General features: G+C 35.7%; 3 protein-coding genes across 4 annotated transcripts; 2 read left to right on the forward strand and 1 right to left on the reverse strand.

Moving 5' to 3' along the window:
- Window positions 1–4,533: 4,533 nt before the first annotated feature.
- LOC118739138 (procollagen-lysine,2-oxoglutarate 5-dioxygenase) lies at window positions 4,534–18,196 on the reverse strand. Its single transcript, XM_036470303.1, has 9 exons — window positions 17,837–18,196; window positions 17,216–17,753; window positions 17,026–17,157; window positions 16,834–16,955; window positions 16,279–16,380; window positions 16,084–16,209; window positions 7,183–7,309; window positions 5,155–5,589; window positions 4,534–5,065 (listed from the first exon to the last, which is right to left on the reverse strand). The coding sequence occupies exons 1-9, from the start codon at window positions 17,959–17,961 to the stop codon at window positions 4,781–4,783; spliced, it is 1,992 nt and encodes a 663-aa protein (XP_036326196.1). The 5' UTR covers window positions 17,962–18,196; the 3' UTR covers window positions 4,534–4,780.
- LOC118739139 (immunoglobulin domain-containing protein oig-4-like) lies at window positions 7,552–11,981 on the forward strand. Of its 2 annotated transcripts, XM_036470304.1 has the most exons (7): window positions 7,552–7,737; window positions 7,804–7,914; window positions 11,069–11,175; window positions 11,239–11,320; window positions 11,463–11,530; window positions 11,649–11,724; window positions 11,801–11,981. In XM_036470304.1, the coding sequence occupies exons 1-7, from the start codon at window positions 7,659–7,661 to the stop codon at window positions 11,881–11,883; spliced, it is 606 nt and encodes a 201-aa protein (XP_036326197.1). In that variant the 5' UTR covers window positions 7,552–7,658; the 3' UTR covers window positions 11,884–11,981. The 2 variants fall into 2 exon arrangements, with proteins under 2 accessions (XP_036326197.1, XP_036326198.1); XM_036470305.1 differs by lacking the exons at window positions 7,552–7,737; window positions 7,804–7,914 and adding an exon at window positions 8,008–8,436.
- On the forward strand, window positions 14,079–15,418 carry LOC118739140 (immunoglobulin domain-containing protein oig-4). Its single transcript, XM_036470306.1, has 4 exons — window positions 14,079–14,530; window positions 14,601–14,672; window positions 14,905–15,054; window positions 15,129–15,418. The coding sequence occupies exons 1-4, from the start codon at window positions 14,429–14,431 to the stop codon at window positions 15,285–15,287; spliced, it is 483 nt and encodes a 160-aa protein (XP_036326199.1). The 5' UTR covers window positions 14,079–14,428; the 3' UTR covers window positions 15,288–15,418.
- Window positions 18,197–19,269: the final 1,073 nt, after the last annotated feature.

A 19,269-nucleotide genomic window follows, 5' to 3' on the forward strand; every position in this document is an offset into this window, starting at 1 on the left:
CTTTTACCAGGCTCATATTAGCAGAAAATTGCGGTAGTGTACAGTAAATTAACTATACAGCTGTTAATAACAGTTTTTCCACAGTTTTAACTCTTTATATGGTCCCAAAAATTGATTCTCGCGGCGACGTATTTTTTTTCAGAGCAAGAAACATCGAAAGCTTAACCCCAGAACCGTCAATGTGAAACTAGCGTCAAGTATTTCGTGGGAAGGTAGTTTGAGCACTAAGCTCTACGTCCGTTATTATTCGACCACTGCTTATGTTGATCTGGTTTTAAACCAATCTACAACTTTTTATTGTCCTCCTAAGAAGTTTGTAGACTATCGCGAATATTGCTTAACACACCGAGCGTAGGCGTCTACTCTTGGCGAGGATGATTAAAACCCAAATACTGTATGCGGTGCCAATTCGGTCAAATGCGGCACAGTGCTTCCGCGGAGTAAACGCAACTTACCGTTTGTGTGCGCTCCGTGTTTGCTGCGCCTTCTGAACTGTGGCCAACGAAGCAGCTTTCGTAATGATACCCTGAGATATACTGGCCAGCGAATCGATGCTCCTATCATCCGCCCCGAATGCTCTAACTCAAATAGGCCGACGTCGAGCTCGTGAAATCAGCATTACAGAGTGGCAAAATATGTACAATATCACGACTAAGTGTCGTTGGGCCTATCGCTGCATGCCAAATCTGATATCCTGGATTAATAGAATGCACGGCGAAGTAGACTTTTATCTGAGCTAGTTCTTGAGTGGGCATCGCTGTTTTAAAGCATACCTGTTTAAATTCAAACAGGGGCATGACCCGTACTGCGACTACTTCATAAGTGGCGTGGTATAAGACGTCGGTCACTTATTCTTTGAGTATCCTCGATTCAATCGGCAGCTGAACCAATTGAGACTAGCGGTTGGACAGTTGTTTACGCCATAATCAGTAGTCGACTATATGATGAAAGGTGTCAGTGACTTGGCATCATCCAGCGACACACTGTCTTCAATTATGAAGCAACTGAGGAGCCTAGAGAAGCAGCGGCGTATCACCAGTGATTAAACTAACTCGAAGCATAGCCGCGGATTGAAACCAAATCATGAAGTTCACCAACTAAAACGTAGGCGCGCACTGGAACCTAGGCAGTGCGGTGCGGATTGCAACCTAGGCCGTTCCAGCCGTCAAGGCAGTGCGTCTTAAAAACTCCGTGCTTTCAGACCGCCTATTAAACATGAAATCCACAAATTAAAGCGAAAGCATGGACTGGAACCCAGGCCCAGGCAATATACTTACCTACGCAGACGAGTTTGAAACTCTTCTCCCCTTTAAGCCTGCTCAATGTAACACCAGCGACAAAAAGCAGCTATAAGGCAAGCCATAATTTCAAGATATTTGTTATTACTATTTATAGCAGCTCAATTATAAGTTTTATCTGTATCTGTATCTGTACATCTGACCTAGAACGAACGTGCGAGCCTAGTGCTCAGACCACCTCCCGACGAAATACGCGCTTTACATAAGGCCTGTTTCGCTTAAACTGTGGAGACTTCTACTCTAGGTTGCGTCGGAGATATTTATTTCATCACTTCGGCAGACATATGGCAAACATTGTTCGATGCTTCAACGCTGTTTAACATTAACGGTACCAGATTTTATGGTGTGAGACAGGAGCCAAAGCTTACTATTATGTACGGACCTCATACAACTGAAGCGGGGTATTTGAAAAACACGTACTTGGCATCTTAGATGGCAATTGGTCCGCACTGCTCGCAATATGGGTTGTGCCCATACCCGAATCGATAAAGGTATGCCCGCTGAAACAAGTGTATTTTTTGTATGAGGCGGTAGGTCAAACTGCACTTTTCTGTGCTGTCCCACCGTATCCGTCACTGCATGCTTTTGCTCCGCATTTTTGGTTTCGTAAATATCTTAAGCCACGAGACCGAGTAGCCATAATCCCACGATTTTAAGAGCTACATCTTCGAAAACGTTTCGGAAATCCGAATACACTCTAAGCCATTAATGTGCCGGATTTCGGATGCTCGATTGAAATCGTCGAGCCAAACTGTCGATCCATATAAGAATACACCTGCTAATACTGCTGTCTTGGTCCTCTGACTTTGGCCATTAGTCTAGACAGCGCTGCTGTTGCCGTCGCTTCTTTCTTGTTAGCGTATTCCAAATGATCCCAGAAGTAAATGCGGTAATAACCAGGACATCGAGATACTTTTCAAATCGGTTGGACTCAATGATGTCATCACCTGCACTAATTTATACTTTTTCCACCTTTTTCTGACGCTGCTAGCGTTAATGAGTTTATGCTTAACCCATCCTCGGCTGCTTTTATGGATTTCTCCGCAGTGTCTATTACTTCAGCAAGTGTCTTCGCTGTTATAACAACGCACACATCATCCGCCAAGCCAATTAATGTTGTACCTGTAGGTATTGCAAGCCGCAGGGATGCCGGCATACATAATTTTCCATAAGGTAGGTCCTAGAAATAAACTGCGGTACACCCGACGTTATTTCATACTCAACTAGTCCGTTGTCGCTATATAGTACAGCGCTCTTTCATTGAGGCAATTTCTGGATATGCACCGCACCATTCCTCTATCCAACTGGATGGATGTCATAGACAAGGCTGTCAACTGACTGCAGTTCGCGATGGACAACTGATATAACCCAGGCACAATATTTTTGTGGAGTTTTCGGTTGCGGGACGACTTCGAAATTTTGTCAAATTTTTACCAAAAGTCAATCCAATTAGTGTTTAGTAGAATCTATGCCTGTCTTTTTTGCTTCGACAATTTTAGGTGCGAGCGGCGAAAATTCCGAAAATTTAGCCATCACGACAAGGCTTAGGTATCCGCTAATGAAAGCAACTTTATCACGTTGTGATAAGCAGAAGATACGGCATTGCTTCTCTCGTACCACCTGTTCCCAGCCAAGCATCAGCAAGGCTTCCGCAAAGTGCACTCAGACAACGCTCCTGTGTGACCACGTGGTGTCCCCTACCCTCTTCTGTAAAATTTCTAGGTTTCCCCCATCTCCCCCAACCACCAGAGAAACTCTCTTTTTGTTGTTGTTGCAGTAAGAGCATAAAAATTATCCGAAGAGTTTTTGGGAAATGATGCTGTGGGGACAATCCTTGGCCACATATCAATCTGGGTCGTTCCGGTTACTTAGACCCGACTGTCGTGGCAACGAGAGTCTCCATCATTTCGAACGCTGACGATTGCTCGATAATAACCTCGGGCAATGGAATTGATAACCTGTGCTCAAAAGTACACGGTTACCTCTGCGAACTTTCTCGCTTCTTCTCCCACAAAATCCTCAGCAACCATTTATTTTTACCACCTGGACGAATGACGTCAGGCTACAACTGGATATTCAGGCCGACGGCGAATTAAATCCGACAATGAACAAACCAAAAATGCTCGGAGTTACCTTCGACAGCCTGCTCTCTTTCTTGGCGCACACAACCGCAATAGCCTGCGGGTTATAAAATATGTAGCGCTCTTGTGGTCGCCGGGGAAAAGTTGAACGCATTGGACTAGGCTTACTGGTTCTACCGCTGGTTCAGCTTGCCCACAACGATTTAAGGAAAACCAATCTAGACAGAGCTAAGTAAGCCGATATACCAACAACAACAATGTATTAGAAGCACCAAGAGCAGAAGGTGGTTTATTTGGCGACGTCTAAAATAATTTTGGCGTAAGTGTTTTTAGAAGAGCCTGCGATGAGATTTTCGGCATCGTCTAGTGGCTATTTACAAGTCAGAATTTAATCGAAAGGGTATCCAGTGTCGGAGAGATAATCATTATTTTCTCACAGTATTTATATATGTATATCCCAGTTCTTGGCCCTCACTCTGCTATCATCGATCAGCAATGTTATTATTCTCATTACAACTAATAACATGCGATAATTTATACATTAAACTATTGATCTTAATGTAAGATAGCGCCTGTTGTTATGTACAACAACATTGAAATCATGCAGTAATAAAAATTTTCTAATTATGGTAATTAAGAGCAACAGCGTGTTTCAAAGTATAATTACACGTATTATTTACACTATTAAGTAATAAAAAAATATATATATTGTTCTCTCCCTGATAAAAATATTTAAATGTCTATATTTAAATGTTATGGTACTTCCAACACGATATACTCTAATTTAACTCCAAAGCAATACAAAAAGTGTGAGTAGATTTACATAAAACACATTTTTTCTTTATTGCTTATTAATCAATCACTTTTTAACAAACACATACATCAGCTAGTTATTAAGGTAAATATAAAATTGTTATAAAAAATTACACATACATATTAGATAACTGTTTCAATTCATTGGGATAGTTTGGTCTAGAAATAAGCAACTACATACATACATACAAATAAAGAGATAATCAGTTTCGTAAAATATATTTAAATTCATTCATGAAGACGAGTATTCAGCAAATTTCGCATGCGAATAGTGTTTACATTTGTTCATAGTGGCATCTATATTCACGTATGTATAAATTTGTATTTATATGTATTGTATGTACGTAAATAGATATAGTATTTAGTTTTATACGACTTTGTTCATGTTTGGTAGTGTAGTATTTAGTAGTCTCTTACAATTCGATTCGACGACAACTAAGAAAGCTTTTAGGAGTGTAATTACAGGGTAAGCAATTACAAAACGACTAAAGGTAATCTTTGGACATGGCAGTTTAAGCTTAATTTCTAAATCTCAGTGACCCATGCTGGAGCACGCTTGCTCAACACTTCCCTCCCTATAAGCCGCATTTATGGATCCACGAATGAAATCATAATATAACGCGTACCATTGGTCACCGACAAACCCTCATGGTAGTGTGTCAGGCGTCCTGGATGCATAAACATCCAACCTTTACGTGTCTTATCCACCTGACAGTTGTAGCGCAAGAAACGGCAGCCACCACCCTCATAATCTACATCCACGGAATTCAAGGCTATATTAATGGTGTATGTCGAGGAGTCGTGATGTGGTCGCAGCGAAGGCTGTTCGTCTGGGCGGTAACGCACCACAAAGTTCATGAGCGAGCGCGGAGGCTGTAAATAAACAAAAACAAAAATGTTTAACACTTTTTTCATATAACAAATGCGAGTAGCTAAGAACAATCAGCTCCTCTGCCACTTACGTTATGATAGTATCCCAAGAACGCCTTTTCCTGCAGTGGTCGCACAATGAAATCGAGGAACTTCAACCAGAGTGGATCAAGTCCCACCTGTTTCATGTGTATGTCACGTGTTGGCACCGCTTCGTAGCCGCCCTCTAGCCGACTATCTTTATTGCTGCCATCAGACCATTTGCCGAAATTTTCCACAATTGCTACCAAATCATCACAGAAGGCATCTGTACCTACTTGGAACCAAAATACATCGGGACATGGTTGTTCTACAGTCGTATTGGGTTCCAAATGTTTGAAGTAGCTAGGATGTATGTACTTGCGTACCCAGTCGTATTTATTGCTGAAGAGCGTGTAAAAATCGGGCCGAGCTACTGTAGTATCAAAGCCATCAGCATTCACCAAATGACCGTAGACATGTAGATTGGTGACATACATGAAGACGCCCTAAAGGAAAAAAAATGGTGGAATGAATATTAGTATAAGGATTTTTTTTTTTTTTGTCAAAAACTAACAAATCGACCTAAGAGAGACCCATAACAGTTTGGTTGGTTTAAGTGGATTGTCACCCTGGTGACAAGGAATTAGCAAGTTTGCCATTTTGATTCGACAACTCGTACAACCCGTACATAACAGACTGCTGTGAAAAGTTTGTCTTATATCACGCAGAACCCAGTAATAACTATCAACATTCTTGCGATTAGAAATTCGCAACATTGGATGCTGTAGCTATATCTTTGTTACTTTTTCATTTGTATATGTGCACTTCTCAAACAGCTAAACAGCTGATACAGTTCATACATTTTTAGAAAAGAGAATTGGCTCATCTCTCGCTCTATCAACTATTTAAACTCGGACTAAAACTCTTTCTTAACTAAGACTCAATTTGGTAGATACCGAAAGAAATAATCAATCTCTCATCAGGGTTCCCGGTTAGCTATAGAGTAATCACACCAGCCTCGGGTTGTTGTTGTAGCGGCTTACTTAGCCCTGCCTAGAGCGGTTTGTCTCTCAATCATTGTCGTCAAACTCAATTAAGGGAAGGCCCAGCAAGCGTGCCACCCCGACGGGGTAGGACTAGAGGAAGAGGGATGTTGCGTTGTGGTGGTCCTTAAACATCAAATGAAGGACTTTTTCAGTCTCACCCCCTCAATCGGTAATACCACAGTAGCAGATATCAAATATAAGTTTTAGCCCCGATTGGAGACGGTTAAAGCGTGTCGCACAGGAATCAAAGTACAGATTCCTCTATAGAGATTCAAAAAAATAAAATTAATATTTTTTCATCTAATATCCAAAATCAATAATAACATATTTAGTCGAAGATATCACATATACATTTTGTTCCCGATTGGAGTCGGTTAATGCATGCCGCAAAGGGGTCAAAGGCCAGATGCCTCTATGAACTTTTTTTGGTTCCAATTGGAGTCAGTTAAGACGTTTTCATAGGGTATGAACTTTTATCCCTGTGCGACACGCCTTCACCCGACCGAATCGGTACCAAAATTTATATGTCATAACTTCGGCTATGGTAGTATCGATTTTGGATATAATAGGAAAAAAAAAAATAATTTTAATTTTTTGACTTTCCATAGAGGAATCTGCTTCTTTTATTTGAGGACCACCCTAGTGCCTAGGGCCTCCCGCAGCAGTTGAAGTTCTATCTCGTCAAGGGTTTGGGTGTAGTTCTCCTAAAACGGCATTCACAGATCGGGAGTTGGTGTAGTTTGAGACAGACTCCCTGTGGATGCCGTTTATGACTTGTCTGTACACAGTCAGACCCCGTGATGGAGATGCCTTCTGACGTGCCTCAGGCAGGTGTTTGCTAAGTAAATAATTCTGTGCAACCAACTACGCCATGGCTTGAAATGGTAAGTTTTTGATATTTCTATAAATGACTTTTTAAAATTCACAGCCAGCTAAAAAAATTAATTGCAAAACCAATGAACACGCTGCTAATCACGTTGCGCCGCGCATCATCAGTGCAGGTGTCCTCAAGTATCATGTTACAAACTTGTTTGTATTTATGCTTTTACTTACAGCTTTGCGTAGCGATTCGCACATTGCCATATCGGGGTCATAGTCTCGATGCTGATACGAGATATATTTGAATGCGCTGCTCTTAATCAGATAAACACTGGACACATACGGGACATTCCACATGCCACTAAAATGAAATGCAAAAGAGAATACAAACGAATATAAATAATTTTGAGTATACAAGCAATGCAAAAGAATAAAGATGTGTCTAAATATGGAACAATGCTGGAGATGATGATGTGAGTGTTGAGAAAAATGTGATGCAAAGAAAAAATAAAATAACGGAAAAAAGTTAAATGTTGCAAAAATACACAAAACAGCTGCATATATACTATATATACATATGTCCGTATGTGTTGAGTAGATGCAGGAATCAAAGAACAAATCCATCTGAGTGGACGCAAACAAGGGGACACAAATAAAAAATCGCGTACTTTTTCGCAAAATGGCAAGTAAACAAATTCATAAAGCAGCCAATGACACATAGAGCCAACGCGAAATCGTCATCATCACAACGAAGGATATGGGGGTGCCCCAGCGGGTATGAAAGAGTAAGTGAGTGAGTCTAATTTTCTTATTTTTTTTTTTGTACTAGAGGGCAATTTATTAATTTACCGCCAGAGTGTAAACAACCTGTAGCCATTGAAGGAATTAGTGTATGCTCGATGCCACTAAAGCGGTTATTCGCCAGTGTGACAATTGAAATTGTGGGAGCAGAGCATAGCAGCATAGGTGGGTGTACTCGTATGTATGTACGTATGTCCATTCGTATATGTATATGTATGCAAAGGGAACGAACGTAGTAGGATTATGGTGATGATGATAAAGACGACGACGCACAGTTGGATCATGCATTTCGCGCGGTCAGTCAGTAGTTGCAGAAACATGCCGTCGAGCTAACATACGAAATACAGTGCAGTGATAGTTAGTTGAAGGAAAGCAATTTTTGTATGAAAAAAAGTTGAAAACATAATTGGAAATTCAAATTGAATATTGCTTAAAAGAAAAAAAATCAAAATTGGATAAAAAATAATAAAGTACAAAAATTGAATTAAAAAAATTGCAAAACGCCAAACGGACTATAAAAGTTTCACAAACAATAGTTACAAATAAAATTTTACCCTAAGAGTATTTGGTTATAAATATTCAAAAATATTATCATTAAAAAGATGCGCATTGCCTTTAGCAGCTGTTTTATTTACGTCTGTTTGATTTTAATAAATTTGTTGTTGCTGTGCGACAGCGAAGCGCAACGTAAGTGAATGAATTTACAGATAAATATCTAAGAATTAAATAATAATTTACTAAAATGACATTTTTGAAAAACTACAATATTACTGAAGAGAAGCGAGGAAAGTTTGATGGCAGTTCAAAAAACTTGAAATTTGTTAAACATCAAAAAAATATTATATGACAAACTCGTCATTTTTAAGCTTATGCCTTGAGTTTTTTAAGCAAAAGATCGAAGTAGTAGCTACTCTTCAGCGTTGTTTAAATATAAAAAAAACAAGTACCTAAAAAAATATACGAGTATGTAAACCAAAATTTAAAAGTTAGAAGACAGAGGAAAGTTTCAAAACAATGGTGAAATATTTTATAAGCAAAAATGTTTCAGAACTTAAAAAAATCAGTTAATTTTTGGAAATGAAAAACAAGCTTTAAAATCGAATAAAAGTATTTTTTTTTTTAATGTTTTCAAAATCAAGAATATTAGTTTTAAAAACGAATAAAAGTAAATATTTTTAATTTTTGCGCAGTTAAAAATATTAGTTTTAAAAACGGATAAAAGCTATATATATATTTTTAATTTGTTCAAAAATATAAGTTTTAAAAACCGAATAATAGCTATAAATTAAAAATATAAGTCTTAACAACGAACAAAAGTTATGATTTCAAGAAGGCATAGCTCTTCAGAAATTCCAATTATACATTTTTCAGTGAAAACCACATTTTTATATACATAGTTTAAAATTAAATATATAATTTTTTACAAACCTTAAAATGAAAGCACTAACGCTATATGACCAAATTTAATGAAAATGTTTCAGATGAAAAAAATTCAGCAATTTTCTTGAAATTAAAAATTAAGAGAAAAAATAGAAAAACCTCTTAACAACATTTTTTTTCGCAAAAAACAACTATTACCAAAAAGCTTTAGCTTAAAAATTTCGATTGGAAGTTTTTAAACAAAAGCAAATTTCTTAAAGAACTTTCTTTTTGCATTAAAAAAAAATTATTAAAAAGGAAGAAAACTACTAAAAATACCTAATCATTAATTTTGGAAAAAACATATACATACATATATACATTAGAGCGTACCACCTTAAAGCCAAACAAACAAAAAAAGTTCGCCGTACATCGCTGAATATACATGCAGGTTCTGCAATTAATTTCCGAGTGAATTTCAACCTCTGCCAATTTGACTCCAATTCACTCGGAAGTGAATTGCAGAACCTGCCCGATATAGTATTTTCTTAAGGCGATTTCGAAAAAAAAATCCGAACCTAGCTTCCGCCTTAAGAATTTTATTAATAGTTCTGCTAAAATAATCGAAAAAGTTCCTTGGCAAAAACTTAATGATTTTTGGTGAGCTTTAATTTCCTGCCACTAGGGTGGTACGTTGGGATGATAAAAACTGAGATCAGGTAGGTAAGTACTGGAACGGAGTACTTGTGGTCAATGAACTAAAAAAATTTTTTACTCGATACAAAAACATCGATATATCAAACTTTAAGTTCCGACCATAAATGGTGAAGATATGACGAAAAATTACAAAATGCGATCCCTACGTTCGGCGAAAAAAAACCTAAAAAATTGCCTTGTAAAAATACTTTTGATTCGAAGGTGTACGACGCACCTTTTTTCTGATACGGTCTAACGCTTAAGCTTTTCAAGAAAAAATCGAATGAAAATTAATTGAATGAAAGAATTTTTAAACAATATTCTTGTAATTAAAGCATAAGCTTATGATATGTTGTCAATAAAAAACGAGATGCAAATATTAATATTTGAATATTAATTTTGCAAAATAATATATAGTTCAAGACTTCGAAAAAAAAATTGTTAAATGAAAACCAGATTTTTAAAATAATTTTCTTGAAACTCAAAATAAGCTCTTGAAAAAAACAAAATAATTTACAAAAAAACTTACAATTCTAAGGTTTCAACTCTAATTTTGTACAAATATAATTTAAAAGTTCTACCCCTTTACGAAATCTATAATATTTTTATTAAAAAATTAAGAAGAAAATATTGCTTTATACAGAAAAACACATTGATTTTAATTTTAGCTATATTCTTTATATTCTTTTTAAATTTCTACTTTTATTTAATTATTTTTTTATTTGTTTTTCAACATTTTTATTGTTTTTTTACTTTATTTCTAAGTTTTAACTTTTATGTAATTTTTTGTATATTGGGACGAATTATTGTTTACGTAGGAGTCGAAAATTATGAAACTTTCCTATCATTTTCTATGCGAAAATTTCAAATTTTCGATTCGTACGACAACTGGTATGCGCCTCATTTTTATTGTTTTTTTTTTTTAATTTGCTAAATCTTTTTATTTATTATTGTTTATTTTTTATATTTTTTTACATTTTTTATATATTTTTCGATGTTCATCTTAATTTTTTCAAATTTTTTAAATTTATTTTATTTGGACAAATTTTAATATCTATAATTTGATATTTGATGAAAATATTAAAAAATATAATTTTACGAAAGCAAAATTAAGCTCTAATGCCAACTCCAAGTCAAATCCGTACACATTGCTTTTCATTCCTAATTTTTCATCATTAATTCTTTATTTTTATTTTATTTAAAATAAATAAATTATTAATTTTTATATGACCCCTTTTCTCACTTTTCCCCTCGCTCTTTCCAGGAACCGTTGGCGCACGCGGCGTGCTGCGCAGAAATTACACAGGCAAAAAACCGGTTGTGATACAACATCGCTCACAGGATGCCGTCAATTATTACGATCATGAAAATGTAAAATACAACAATTTGTACTCAAACTACATATAAATATTTCAATAAAATTAATTTTTTTAGGGCGCTAAAATTATAAAATCCTCCCACTTTGAATTGGACTATACGCTGGGACGGAAAATCACATTCTTTTGTATGGCGCAAGGCAAGTGAAACTCTGTTTTATAAAAGATTATACTAAAAAATGGCATAACATTTTTGATTAGGGCCTTTTTAGGGCACCCAAAAATACATAATATCAGCAGCTAAAACTAAGTGTAAATAAACTTAATTTTTATCTTCAACAGGCAATCCACGTCCCACAATCACTTGGTTCAAAGATGGCGCTGAATTGTATCAGCATCGATTTTTCCAGGTGAGTTCAGGAAAATTCGAAGAACTAACGGTCATTAATGCATGAAATAATTCGCTTAAAACTTATTACTTAATGAATGCACCTTCTATATTTCTTTATTGTTACTACCCTTGCACAGGTGCACGAGTCCCACATTGATGCCGATATTATAAAATCTAAAATGGAAATCGATCCGACCACACAAATGGATGCAGGTACGTCTACCATTTTATATTACCACCTTATTCTTCATTCATTTTGAATAAAATCTTTATTTCTACTAATTTACAGGCTACTACGAATGTCAGGCGGATAATATTTACGCCATCGATAGACGCGGTTTTCGCACGGATTATGTTATGATAAATTTTTAGTATAGCAGTAATTTACTTATTGTATAAATTGAAAATTTTCTAGAAAACTAAAATCTTCCGCGCATACGAATAAAAATGCATACAATTCTAAACAATTTTCTACGTTTGTTTGTTTGATGGAATAATTTGCCTGATATAGTGGAATATTTTGATTCAAACTTTTAGCGCGGCAATTCTAAATATGCAGCGCAATTTTGTTTAATATACAATATCGTCAACAAACAAATGAGCTGAGCTTATTTTAAACTTGCCATGGATACAGTCTTACGCAGATTTCCTATGTCGTCTGTCAGCAACTACGTGTACTATAAACCTAGATTCGTTTTATTTTTTTTTGCAGTACGAGAGAGCGTTTGGCGACAAATTGCTTCAATTATTTAATTCAAGAGATTTTTCAGTTGACCGCTTAGATTGTTATTGCTGCTTTAGGTCGGCGAGGGCAGTGAAGGGGATGTGTATTTTTTTTGTTTTTTTTTTTGTTTTTTGAATGTGTGAAAGAGTTTATGGGGTTAACAGAATTACAGTGGAATTATTCTTGTAATTAGCGAAGCAAATTGGATACAAACAAAAATTATTAAGAAATTAAAATTGGTACAAAAATTTAAAAATTACACAAATAAGTTACAAAAATTTAAGGTTAAAACCCTTTGAAAAGAATAAAATATCAAAATAAGAATTTTATCGAAATTTTCCGATAGCTATCGAAAAATATAGAGCTATCAAAATTAACCGAGTTACCGAAATTTATATTCGTATCCGAGTTATCGATTTATATCGAGATGTATACATTTTTGAGTTATTGAAATCTAAATTTATCGAAAATTATCAAATTTAGCCGAGTTATCGAATTTTATTGAGTTATCGAATTTTATTGAGTTATGGGATTTTAGTGTTTTTTAAATTCATTGAATTATCGATATTTATAAAATCATACAAATTTACAAGACCTTCAAAGTTAGAAAACCTCTCCAAGAGTCTTAAAAAACTAGAAAACCGGTCGAATTTCGACAGTAACTGGCACTCCTAATAAACTATAAATATTCTAACAAGTCCTGAACTAATGCAATCACTAATCATTCGACCACCTAAAATTATGCTATACAGGTGTTGTGGATATTTTATAGTTAATACTTAAGTACCTTACCACAGCCACAAATCATTCGAAACAAATTAGTTGGAAATCAACTAAGTTTATCACGAGCGCTTTTACTACCCAGTAGATAATATCAGGAGCTAAAATCCCTTCCGGAAGTCTATTCTGAGAGTCATTCTGCATTACTTTCACCTTTCTTTTTTGTTTGGAGTGGCACAAACTGAAGGGCTTTTGCCAAAAAGTTTGTTTAAGCATTTTAACCGTCCAAAATTAATTTGTTCAGTATTTTCAAAAAATAGGCAACAACAACTCTTGTGAGAAAGTGAATGGCTTAATTGTTAAAAAAAAAACTTCATGAAATTTCCTCCCATATCTCCGAACCAGGGGTTTCGCTCAAATTTATTTTTACCATTTTTCACGCTTTTTCGAAAACGACTCCGGAATATATTTAAAAAATTGGTTAAGTCATAAAAAGAAACTTTTAAGTATACAAAAGCTTTTGAGGTTGCGTTGGGATGACTATTTCTCCAAAATTACAGTTTCACTGTGGTATTACCAGCTAAGTAGTGTTTGCCACTCATTTTGAGGCAATCTTGAGTCTTAACGCCCAAATATACACAGGTTTCCTTACGCCAGGCCATAGCTATCATTTCAAACTATTTTTAGTACCTGAAATTGCTTAAATTAATATGCAACACACTGTGCTGCAAAGTACTTGAAACCGAATTTAAAAAAAAACATTTGAAAATTGAAAATTACCCGCACAACTAAACTTAAAAGCGGATAGTTTGCACTTGTTATTTTATCTGCAAAGCTTGCATAGAAATGAGAATATTCTATAAGCACCCCACATGCACATGGATAACATGGACATGAGTATGAAACGAGATATCCAGCTGCAAATGTAGATAGGTGCAAAAGTGTAGACAAAAAAAAATTACACTACACCCCTACTAAATTGTTTGTAGTTAAATTTAAGCAGCAACATGCTGCGCAGCATTACGAGACCCTACCATCATCTCTCGGTCACATGCAGCAGCTAGCGCATCATTCACATTATTTTTTCTTCTTTTTTTTTTGTTTTTTTGGGTTGAGACTCGAAAGGCTTAATTCATTGCAAATGCAAAATATTTTATGCGCTTAGTCGTATTTATTTGGTTGGAGCGTACAGAAAGCGTTACAAGGCGGCAGCGATCGAAACGGGCGAGCGTACAGCGCGTTAAAGTGTTAGCACACTCGAGCCGAGCCGAAGCGTGCACCGAGCCGTATAGAAATTCAAACAAAACATTAAAAATTTAATTAAATTTGCAAGAAAATTTAGCACGGACTTTGAATACTTTGTATTGATAGTAGTTCAAGAATTTTCAGCAAAAACAAGTGCGAAGAAATTAAAAAAAAAAAAATATATATATATAAATATCACTTCCACTTTTAATCAATTGCTACAAAATAATGAATGTTAAATTGCTCGTGATTTGCCTGGGTGTGTTAATGTTGAGCTGTCAAGTGTGTGATGGCCGACGTGGACGTGGCCGAGGACGCACCAAATCGAGAGTATGAGTTAAAAAAATATATATGAAAATATTTAGTGTTTAATAAAAAATTTGTTGTCTATAATTCGCAGGTACAAATTGGTTTACCCATAACAGGCAAATATCGTGATCCTGAATCGGATCAGTATTACAATAATAACAATGTAAGTGTAAGCTGAAGTGATTTGAAATCTTTTATTCACTTTTCTGTGGATGCAATTAGAAAATTTTAATAGTTCAATTTAATTTTGTAATGTAATAAAAACTTACATATTGTTATGAGTGAAAGGCAACCAGCAAAGCCGCGCTCTGCTGCTAATCATATGAAAACAACGAATTTTGATAGCTACATTCTTCTGCCTACTCCCGTTTTTACTCAACTTCCTCTCTTTGCAGGGCGCTAAAATTCTACAAGCCTCACATTTCGATTATGAATACGTTTTGGGTCATAAAATCGCTTTTCTTTGTGTGGCTAAAGGTAATCCGCGTCCACACATCACTTGGTATAAGGATGGCACGGAGATTTTTCAACATCTCTACATGCATGTGAGTATAATTACATATACGCCGTTTCAATAACTTAAATTAAGTATTGTTTTGGTTTTATGTTGTTCTTGCAGGTGCACGAGTGGCGCATTGGCGATGATAGAGTGAAATCGAAAATCGAAATCGATCCAGCCACACAAATGGATGCCGGGCTCTATGAATGCACCGCCGATAATATGTACTCGATAGATCGGCGCAGCTTTAAGACAGATTTCTCGATTGCTTTCGATTAAGTTAGGAGTATTTACATTTTTATAAGCCTATACAATTTTTCATACTCAGTTATGTAGCATATTTAAGAAAAATAAGAGTACTAAAATAAAATATCAAATCGAGGGCTGATATTCAATCACCTTTTTTTACAGCGTAATACTTTAGATATGCAGGCGAGGAGGGAAATGGGTCTGTAGTTAAAAACTAATGAATTATTTCTATTTAGTATGGCAATAGGAATAATAATAGCAGTTTTCCACTCTTGGTGACCCTTGAGATAGAATGGAGTAATAGAGTTTAATGACTCTTTGTTTGACGGGATATGGAAGATTTTTTTGTTGTATCAAATTTGTTTTCAGTTGGACATATATATCGCACTAAGTAGAACTAGTTTAGCCTGGGCAAAACTAGTTTGACCTAAGATAGGATTTTACCAGTAATATATACATACATACATACGTATGCACATGTAACTTACCTGCCACAAAAAATGCTAATAAAAACAATTTTCCTGCAAAATTGTGTAGATAGAGGATTTTGCTCTTATAACAAAATATTATTGCAGAAAGTGGACTTTTCAAAATGAGAATATAATACCATTAAAGCTATATTTTAAGTTTGACATTATTGTCATGGCTCAAAGATTAATCGGAGCTCACGTTACCATCAAAAACTCATTTCCATCGAAATTGCAGATAGAGGGTATTGAATATAAGCCCTCGAAATGTACATATGTATGTACGTAGGAGTTTGTTGCATGGGTTGTGCATTTTTTTCTAAAACAAATTTTAATAAACAGACAAACATTTTACTCACGTAAATGAGCCCTTCACAATGTCCACGTAATCATGTGAGCGCGCATAGTAGCCACCATCAGAGAGTGCACCCCAAAAATTGCTCCATAATTCATCGTACTTGCTCACCACTGGCGCAACGAATTGTCTGACATGAAATAAAATAATATTAGCTTGTTTTACTAAATAGGCAATTATCTAAATCAAAAGTAGGCACCTATTCATTATTAATAATTCGCGCAGCATTTGTGGATCATCCACTTGCACAGCAGCATCCACAAAGAATATATAATCGCACTGTTTTTGTTTGGCTTGTTGTCTGTGTAGTAAAAGAATACAAATTAGTAAAAAGCGAAAGCACAGATTGTACAGTGAAACCTCGGTATAGCGAAGTTGAAAGGGTTGGACAAACGATTCCTTATATCTAGGGTTTATTGAATAACCAACGAAAAATTTAGAATTTAGGAATTTTGTAAGGTGACTCTAACCGTCAACATGTTCAGAATTCGCTATGTAGAGGCTATTGAATCGACATTGCGTTATATATAGGCTATTGAGTAGACATTTCGTAATATAGACGCCTTTGCCAATGGGACTTTAACCGTCAACATATTTCGAAGGTATTCATGTTTAAAATTTCTTCATAATATCTATGGAAGATTTTGCAACAATGAGGTTTTTTTCAGGAGACCCAGCAAAAATTTTGTATATTAAAGTTTTCCGTTTTATCAAGGTTCGTTATATCGAGGTTTCGCTGTATATTAAATCTTACAGTGCTAGCTCGCGACCACGCTGCTCATTCAATTCATCGTTGGACAGCACAATCTTTGCGCTGCGATATTCATGCTCCAGCCGCTTCAGGAACGATTTCGCCATATCATCGTGGAGTTTTTGCTGTTATTGGCAGGCATTATTTTTACATATATTGAAAATAAAAATCGTAAACATTGCAGCTTATACTCACGTTACTGTAAATATATAAATGCAATTTCTCCTTAGGATAGTTGAGGTCTTCGATTTTCTGCAAAAACATATCGAAGAAAGGCACTGCTTGTGCAATTACGAGCGCTAGCGAAATTACGGGTAGGTTATTTTCCTGTAAACATTTGCATTTAAAAATACTTCTAAAGCTGCACATAAACACACACTCTTACATCCAATTCCAGTCGATTTTCCTGACATATGAGACAATCTCCCTTGAAAGTTTTCGCTAAATAATTAGCGAATGCATTCAATTCCATCTTGCTGGGTCCATTTCCGTGTATAATGCTCGGTTCAGTCATGAAATTAATATTCTGCAATTTACCCTCATTCGAGTCCAAATCCACATTCAGCTTAACATCTTCACGCGCGCCATTCAAATTCTGGAACAAGCGTGATTGCGTATCCAATTGTATGCCCAGCTTTTTGCGCTTTTCCGTATCAAGGAATATTTTCGTATAGTAGCGCTGATCGTCGTCATCATCTTTTATTGCGGCGTCACTTAAAATGCTATAGACTTCCGGCGCATAACCGATGAATGCGCCTGAGTTGAGGTAGGGCGATGCGTTGGCTTCTGAAACCGGTGGATATTTTGAGGCCAATTTTTCATCAGGCCAACAGAATTTCTCTGCGGAGAAGAGCACTTTAGCACCGAATTCTTTGAACTTCTGATAGATTTCCTTAAGGTCGGCAGTGAAGACGACATCGTAGCTACGGATGGTAGGAGAAGTTGGGAGAGTAATGCAAAATTAAGTGCGTGAACATATTGAAGAAAAATTTATTAAAGTAAATACCTGTCGGTGAATAAGATAATTGCATCTTTTTCATCCTTAAATGGCTTGACAGCTTCACGCAGCAAACGTATTTTATAACCGCCACCCAAGCCATTCATATCGCCACCTTTCCACTCCTCATCCATGCCGAGGGTATTGACCTGTAAGCAAATCAAAGCAAAATAAGCGAATGTTTTGTTTTGAAATTTGGGTCAAGAGGCTAATACATGCATACATATACAGACATAAATACATATGTACATATGTTGTCTAACCTAATAAAACTCTGCTTATTTTATATTATATCAGCTTTTCTATTAAATAACTCAGCTTACCGTATTCAACTACATCTACTATTGCAACTATTATTTTTTCTTCAAAAGCTATAAACTTTAGATATGTACATATCTGATGGAGTGCAATAAACTTAGTTTTTGCAACCTGAGGCGTTTTTATGCAACCAGTTCAATTTGTGAACATTGATTTTAGCCAATACCGTCTTCACAAACACTATTCAAATACGCTTGAAGCGTGTTTATAGCATTTTATTTTGCAAATGACTTTAGAGACCGTTATATATATGTATGTACTTATGAAAACAACAATCAAGATTATTGAATGAAATTAACGTTTTATGGAGTCTACAATTTTAATGGTAGAAAATACGTCCCTTTCTGTTCAGTTCTTGATTGAGATGATGACTATAGAAAGAAATTTGGTGTAAAAAGAAAAGAATTTATTATGTTACAAATATCCAGAAGACAGTTGGACCACAGAGGGTTAATTGATGTTCATTGAAACTTTTGGTGTTTTGTTGGCATCTTAATTCATCGCTAACCATCTCATTTAGGTCAGTTACATGGGAGGGTAAATACCATTTCCTATTCAACACAGTTCATGCAGAATCTAATGGTGATTTCGTTTCTTCCAAAAAATTTTGCATGTCCACGGTGCAAAATTTGTTTGATGTTACACTCAACCCAGTAAAAGAGCATGTTTTTTTCCCTTGTCCTTGTCCTGCTCAAGAACTTCATAATATTGTCGTTTTAAGAAACCATCTGATTTTCAGGGCAACCTTCTCCCCTGGCGAAGCTTGAAAGGGCAGAGAAGATGTCATTTTTGCCTTACAAGAGTGTGACATTTTAAGAAATGAACGCAAAATTTTAGCACCGTTTGCTTTTATTTTAAAATCGAACACGAAAAGAGAAAGGGGCAATCAAAAGGCAACATTTTGTTAGAACGAAAACACCATAAAGCCCTGAGCTTTGCAGTCAAAATTTATAAAAATCGAATACATGAACTGCTTTATGATATTTTATTAGACCAAGTTTAAATAGCTATTTTCATGTGTTTATACAAGTTTATATAAGTCCATTTAAAAAAAATTAGGCAACTAAACGGTTTCAGATGACCCCATTGTCGCCGCTTTTGAACTAAATTTATTGTCTTATCAG

The sequence above is a fragment of the Rhagoletis pomonella genome, unplaced genomic scaffold (assembly GCF_013731165.1).
Source record: "Rhagoletis pomonella isolate Grant_MI unplaced genomic scaffold, Rhpom_1.0 Rhpom_scaffold_00005, whole genome shotgun sequence".
NCBI lineage: Eukaryota > Metazoa > Arthropoda > Insecta > Diptera > Tephritidae > Rhagoletis > Rhagoletis pomonella.

What these genes read in the sequence shown, in the direction of transcription:
- LOC118739140 (XM_036470306.1), top strand. Translation starts at nt 14,429, where the DNA reads ATGAATGTTAAATTGCTCGTGATTTGCCTGGGTGTGTTAATGTTGAGC. An exon ending in AGTATTACAATAATAACAAT is followed by an intron (nt 14,673 to 14,904) that starts GTAAGTGTAAGC and finishes CTCTCTTTGCAG; the next exon opens with GGCGCTAAAATTCTACAAGC. An exon ending in TTCAACATCTCTACATGCAT is followed by an intron (nt 15,055 to 15,128) that starts GTGAGTATAATT and finishes TTGTTCTTGCAG; the next exon opens with GTGCACGAGTGGCGCATTGG.
- LOC118739138 (XM_036470303.1), bottom strand. Translation starts at nt 17,961, where the DNA reads ATGGATGAGGAGTGGAAAGGTGGCGATATGAATGGCTTGGGTGGCGGT. An exon ending in ATTATCTTATTCACCGACAG is followed by an intron (nt 17,754 to 17,836) that starts GTATTTACTTTA and finishes TACCATCCGTAG; the next exon opens with CTACGATGTCGTCTTCACTG. An exon ending in ATTTATATATTTACAGTAAC is followed by an intron (nt 16,956 to 17,025) that starts GTGAGTATAAGC and finishes TGCCAATAACAG; the next exon opens with CAAAAACTCCACGATGATAT.
- LOC118739139 (XM_036470304.1), top strand. Translation starts at nt 7,659, where the DNA reads ATGACACATAGAGCCAACGCGAAATCGTCATCATCACAACGAAGGATA. An exon ending in AGCAGAGCATAGCAGCATAG is followed by an intron (nt 7,915 to 11,068) that starts GTGGGTGTACTC and finishes CGCTCTTTCCAG; the next exon opens with GAACCGTTGGCGCACGCGGC. An exon ending in ATCAGCATCGATTTTTCCAG is followed by an intron (nt 11,531 to 11,648) that starts GTGAGTTCAGGA and finishes ACCCTTGCACAG; the next exon opens with GTGCACGAGTCCCACATTGA.